This window comes from Capra hircus, unplaced genomic scaffold (genome assembly GCF_001704415.2).
Source record: "Capra hircus breed San Clemente unplaced genomic scaffold, ASM170441v1, whole genome shotgun sequence".
Lineage (NCBI taxonomy): Eukaryota > Metazoa > Chordata > Mammalia > Artiodactyla > Bovidae > Capra > Capra hircus.
In genome coordinates this window covers 4,490-11,447 of record NW_017190115.1, presented here as the reverse complement: position 1 = coordinate 11,447, position 6,958 = coordinate 4,490, and the positions used below count along the sequence as shown (strand labels likewise).

The following is a 6,958-nucleotide window of genomic DNA, read 5'->3' as shown; positions in this document are numbered from 1 at the left end:
AAATTTTACTTGAAAACAAGCAAAGCAGACAGGGAATTCACAAAAGGCAGTCAAAGTAATCTTGACAGATATTCAATATATTTGTAAGCAAAGTGTCATTGTGTGAACAAAATATAGAGGTTATCAATAGAAAAACAGAGGAAGCTCCTGAAAGAACTCAACTCACTATTAACTATCTTTTATTTGCAGGCACAGAAACTGACTCAAGTTAATTCTAAGAAGCAAAGCCCTGATGTTATTATCTCTTCTTTTGTGTGTGTGTGTGTGAAAATTTAGGAAATTTAGGCTGGAGAGGGAAGAAGAGGATAGAGACTTCAAGTGCCTTTAAGGAGGAGGAGGAAAGAGAGGGGGTTGAAGATTTGATTGTGTTATTTGAACAGCATTGGTGAAGCTCAAACAAGGGAGGTAGCAAGCCATGCAGGCCTACGGGAAGAGCATTTCCAGAAGAACAGCACTTGCAGTCTTTGGATCGGGAAGAAATGGAATTTGATGGAGGAAAACCAAGGCCAGTGTTGTCAAAAGGAGAACATTAGTGGGGAATATAGTAGAGTAGAAGGACAGAGAATGGAAGAGAGGAAGCAGTCAGGGACCATATTGCTGGAACTTTTAATCTGGCAATAAATACAACTTGTACTCCTTAGGAGCATACTTCACAGCGACTAACAGTAACAGTGTTGATAATACTAAGCAACAATAAAAACACATAATGAAAACATTTCGTGTTTTTTACTATAGAAATCGAAGAAAGGAGATAAGAATAATAGTCTGCATATTTATTTATGCATAGAGTTTCACCTGAGACCAGAACACACACACACTCTTTATACAACTAAAAGTGGTTTAAGCTGACACTCAGCAAAGAGCTTTGGCCCAAGTAAACTAACTGGAAAGGCCTAGTAAAATATTCAAAGTGCAAATAAATCAATCAAGCTTTGAGGAAATAAATACAATTTATTTGAATTTGAATTTACACTCAGGAAATTACCTAAAATGGAGACAATAGATTCACTACAGCTTCATCATCTGTAGTCCTTCCTCTTCAGTTCTGAGAGCGATGCTAACCCCTTGGTGATTAGCACCTTCCAGCATTTCGTGAAAGCTTAGAGGACTTAAATAAACTGAGGAGGGGGGAGAGTGGGGAGAGACAAAGAGGAGGAGAAAGGAAGAGGAAACGGAGAGTTTCTCCTGGCAAGGTCTACAGACAGGATCCCAGCTTCCTTGAATGGTGCACAGAGATTGCTAGGTATCTGTGCCAGAAGTGGAAAAGGGTAATGTTTAACTCCAGGAGGAGACGCAACTCCAAGAACCTACAGAGGCAGCCAAGTGTGCTGATGTTCAGGAACCAATACTTAAGAGGGAACCCCACAGGTCTGTGAAACAGCCCTTGGAGACCGCAAGAAAAAAGGTTTCCACAAGCATAATCACAGATTAGTTGGTAAGATAGAGGAAGGAAAACTCTATGACCTGAAAATTACTGAAATACATGAGACAATTCTTGCACATCAGACTGTGTCAAGAAAGACTGAACTCAATTAGTTTGACACAATGGGAAATTACACACGCAGAGAATTAGCTGTTAACTGCACTACATTTGTGTCCAAGGCAAGATAAGATACAAAACTGAAATTTTCACGTGTTCAACTAGGGTAAGACACATGTAACTGGAAAAGGTAAGGACGAGTACTAAAAAGGGTTTAATCACCCTGGACTATTTTTATCCACTCTATTTACTATTCTTGGACAACTCCATTGTAGCTTAAGGGTAAGAGACCTCAGTTGAGCCCAATTCAAAAGCTGAACAGATTCCCTATGTTTGATCCTTTTCAGTTGAAACTATGGGTCCAGCACAAATCAAAGTGCACGTCAAGGCTCTTTTTCCTTTGGGAAGTTTAATTTGCTGTCCTACTGTGTCTGACACAGATATGCCTACCTCATTGTGACTACAGGCCAGCCAAATGGCAAAGGGGACGGAATGAATCAAATTCCCCTTTTGATCACTCAACAGTAGGTCCACAGGCACCAGGACTCATTCTATTAACTATCTCTGCTTCTCCAACTGCAGTCAATGATACACAGGGCCTGCTTGATGCTTGCAAGCCTCTCTCACCAAACACAGGCATTTTAACGGCTGGCTTCCTTGAGATGTCCCTGGGCTAGGTAAAAGCACTCTGAGATAGTGTTCCTTCTACCTTGGCTCTATGCCTGGAGTGAATGTATGCCTCTTCCTCAGCTGGGACAAGAAGCCACAGCTCTTCACTGATTAAATCCCGTGTCTGGTCCAAACTCACATCAGAGCTTCTCCATCAACTTCTCCACTGCACGCTTTCAGAGCCAGGTTATCTTAGATCAGCCCAAGAGGCACTTCAGAGAGTGACATTCACATCTGGCTATATAGCTGATACTGAGATCTTCAAGGCATGAAAACAGTTGAAAATTATGTTGCTAAAACACTCTACAGATTATATGTATAGCAGAGCTTTCAAACTTACAAGTAACATCAAATACAAAATAGGTTGTTACTTTTCCTACATGCACACATTGTTTTTACATGTTAAGACAATTATATGAAAACAGATAGATTTTTAAATAGCATCTCATATGCAGATCAAACAAAATTGTACTTCCTGTATTTAAAACAAAATCACATAAATTACCCATCGCTTTCCCTATATTTGATATTACTGAATAATGCTATAATTCGATCTTTTTGTTTTAATGGGGTTTTTAACTTTGACTGAAATACTTGCTTCAGACTTACTGAAAGCAGAATTAACTTTTGTTTTCTTTTTTTGACCTCCTACTTTTAGATTTGGGGGTGATGATTCAAAATCAGATGTGTTCACAGTAATGGATGCTATTTCCACCAATCCTGCTTGAAGGGGTTCCAGTGATACCTGAATAACAACTTTTGTTTCAGGAGACAATCCTTCTAGCTGCTTAGGCTTCTTAAACATTTGATGACACCGGGTCTTGTGTTCCCTTTTCTCTTTGAAAGTTAAAAACTGTAGCCGACATTTGGAACACTGGTGAAAACTCTTTTCCCAGTGCCCTCTATGATGACGTCTGTATGCTGTTGCAGTCTTAAAAATTTTGAGACAAAACGGGCAAAGTAAATTCTTAGTGTTACCATGGCATGCTCGGAAATGTGCATCCACATCTGCAAAAAATGATGATCTGTAACTGCAAACCTGGCATACATAGGGCATTTCACCAGGCTTATGATTGTCTTTCATGTGCTCTAAGAGAACCTGATCTGTCTCAAAGGACAACTCACAGATTTGACAGACTGCGGAGGGCCCCTGGGGAGTGTGGACACTTTCAATGTGACACTGCAGCTGGAAGGGAGTAGGAAACTGGCGGAGGCAGTGCTGGCAGGTGGTGTGGTTTTTCCAGCTGTCACCTCTCTGCCTCTCAAGTTCCAAATGGTGCTTCATGTGATTCATAAACTTGACATTTTTTAGAACTTTCAAGCAGCTGAGGCATTTAAACGCTGTGTGGGTCTTCGGTTCTGGCTGCCCAACTCCTATATGCTCTCCATAGTAGAAGTCACGAAGTAACACAATCAGATTTCCTTCTGTGGGATCAACAATCTTGTCTGGACTTGCTAAACTTGGAAAATCAGTTTTTGTCAGTCCATTTTCCCCTAAAGGTCTTACAGGCTTGCAATGAACACTGTCCTTTGGGAAAGGGTGTCGGACAAAGGTTCTCCATTCTGAGCGTGGCTTAGTGAGGTATGGACACGGTCTGGTGTGCTTTGCTGAGTGGGCACTCTATGAAAAATACCTGAAGGGGAGAAACCCTAAAGAATGTTCCCCTATAATGCCATCACTGAGCTTAGGCCTTCTGGGATTTCTGCTATTTGTTTCACAAGCGGAAAGTCGCTTTGATACATGAGGACTTTTATTCATATCTCCTGCAGAAACTGCTCTTTCTACTGGATGCTGACATGAACTTGTGAAGGTAATCAAAGAAGAACATAACTCCTTTGAAAAGCAATTAGGCACTATCTGTGGTGAAATATTTTTCAAATCAGCTTGAGACGGAGGTTCAATAATAATAGGACTATCTGTTGATCTTGATTCGGAGTCAGAAACTGGCAAGACAGTTTCGCTTCTGAGGTAGGAGTCACATGACTAACGGGCTGTAATTTGTGAGCGTTACCTTTCCTGAAGTGACCATACCTTTTTCTCCTTGAACAAGAACCTGGAGTATCTCTGTTCAGTATGTTTGAAATGACTGGTTTTGAAGCTGAGGTCATCCCAACAAAGATCACGTCAGCATCTTCATTTGCATCTTCCACTCCAACCAAGATCAGTTCATCATCATCATCATCACCTACTTGTTTGGTTTCTCCCTCCCTTTTCCTTACTTCTGGCTCTTGTTCTTCTTCATGTAACATACACAGTCGTTCCATATTTTTAACACTTTTTTATTCTTAGAGGGTGCGGCCACAAGTCCCAGTGCTTCCTTTATACAAACTGCCACCTAAGGATAAACATACTACATATTAGTTAAGAACACAAAAATGGGCTATTTGATTATCTCCAGAACTCTGCAGTAGTTATAAACACCCTTATCTTACAGACAAAGACCCTGAGTGTCAACGAGACGCAATGACAGCTGAAAAACCTATGACTACAAGTCTACATGGTTCTAGAATCATAGCTTTGTCCCACGTTCATTTTAATCTCTTCTAGTTAAAAAAATAATGACAAAAAACCCAACACTACTGATCATTAGGTGACATCACATGTAAAGGATGAGTATTTTTACAAAAGCACTGTTGTACAGCTTTTAGAAACATGGACTTTGGAGTCAAAGAAGATTAAGTTGGAATTCTAAATTAACCACACACCAGTTGCATCTTCTTGGGCAAATTTATAACTTTTAAGTGCGCTTCTGTATCTTAAAGACAAACATGCTTATTTCTTAGACTTAAGGTTAACGGCTCTTTGTAAAAGGCATCAGCTATTCAATGGCATCTTGTTTTGGAGTAAAATTGGAAGAAAATGTATCTTCAATGCACATTACAACTGATTCACAAATTCTAATTTCATAAATGTTAACAAAGAAAATAGGTAGCAAAGTCAAAGTATAATCTATCCATACCTACTTAACAAACAGCATAATTCAAAGTCAAGCACTTAACACTTGCCTAGGAAATTGAGAATGAGCTCTCTTGATAATCTCACCCCAATTCCACACTGATATATCCTAAATTTCTCCCTCTAATCCTGGCTAAACTGAAATCCCACAATGCTTCATCCTTTACGCCACAGGTCTCTTCCCCACATAGCAGGCAAATTGATGCCAGTATTTCTCTCATACCAGTATCAGACAGAGACATCACACACACACACACACACACACACACACACACACACACCACACACCACACCCCATATCCCTTATGAATACAGGTGAAAGAGTCCTCAACAAAATACTGCCAAACAATATCCAACAACATATAAAAAAGATTGTATACCATGATCACATGGGATTTATGGAGGTATGCAAAGTTGGTTCATTATATGAAAGTCAATCAACATTATGCCATTTTAAAACAATAAAACAAATAACACATCTGCCTGAAGAAAAAGCATTTCCCTGAATCTAGCACCTTTTCATAACTGGGGTGAAAAGAACACTTCATAATTAAGAACAGAAGAGAACTTTCTCAATCAAAGGGCACCTGTAAAAGACCCACAGCTAACATCATACTTAATAATGAAAAACTGAAAGCTTTCCCTCTAAGACTGGGAACAACACAAGGAAGTCTATTACACACTTTGGCTCAACATTATACTGGCAGTTCTATAACCAGAGCAATCAGGTAACAAAATAGAATTGCTGCTGTTGTTTAGAAAAAAAAAAAAAAAAAAAAAACCAGCCTTCAGAATGGAAAGGAAAAAGTCATAGTCCATTGGAGATAACATACTTTTGTATATACAAAATCTTGAAGAAAACACAAGTATTAGAATTAATATAAAGCTTGCAGAAGAGAAGACAAATACTTTCAAAGTCAACCACATTTTATACAGTAGCAACAAATGGTGGTAAGTAAATACTTGAATCTACACTAGCATTAAAAAGAATACTTAGGAAGTCAGAAAGAGAAAGACAATAGATTCTTTTTAATGGCTGAGTAATACTCCATTGTGTATATGTACCACAGCTTTCTTATCCAGTTATCTGTTGATGGACATCTAGGTTGCTTCCATGTCCTGGCTATTATAAACAGTGCTGTGATGAACACTGGGGTACATGTGTCTCTTTCAATTCTGGTTTCCTCAGTGTGTATGCCCAGCAGTGGGATTGCTGGGTCGTATGGCAGTTCTATTTGCAATTTTTTAAGGAATCTCCACACTGTTCTCCATAGTGGCTGTACTACATTGCATTCCCACCAACAGTGTAAGAGTGTTCCTTTTCCGCCACACCGTCTCCAGCATTTATTGCTTGCAGACATTATATGAATCAATTCTAATGAGATGGATGAAACTGGAGCCAATTATACACAGTGAAGTAAGCCAGAAAGAAAAATACCAATACAGTATACTAACACATATATATGGAATTTAGAAAGATGGTAATGATAACCCTGTATGCAAGACAGCAGACAAGACACAGATGTACAGAACGGATTTTTGGACTCTGAGGGAGAGGGAGAGGGTGGTATAATTTGGGATGATGGCACTGAAACATGTACACTATCATGTAAGACAGTAGCCAGTCTATGTTCGATGCAGGATACAGGATGCTTGGGGTTGGTGCACAGGGATGATCCAGAGAGATGATATGGGGTGAGAGGTGGCGGGGGGGTCAGGATTGGGAACTCATGTACACCCATGGAGGATTCATGTCAAAGTACGGCAAAACCAATATAGTGCTGTAAAATAAAATTAAGTAAAAATAAAAATTAAAAAAAGAGAAAGACAAATATCATATGGTATCACTTACA

The 6,958-nt window shown here is 39.4% G+C and overlaps 1 protein-coding gene across 1 annotated transcript; it reads right to left on the bottom strand.

Moving 5' to 3' along the window:
• Positions 1 to 2,819: 2,819 nt before the first annotated feature.
• LOC108634806 (zinc finger protein 280B-like) lies at positions 2,820 to 3,605 on the bottom strand (the record flags this gene model as incomplete). The annotated part of the gene is made up of 1 exon (XM_018045057.1): positions 2,820 to 3,605. A coding segment is annotated over one exon (786 nt), but the record flags the coding sequence as incomplete, so codon positions are not given.
• Between the last annotated feature and the right edge of the window lie 3,353 nt (positions 3,606 to 6,958).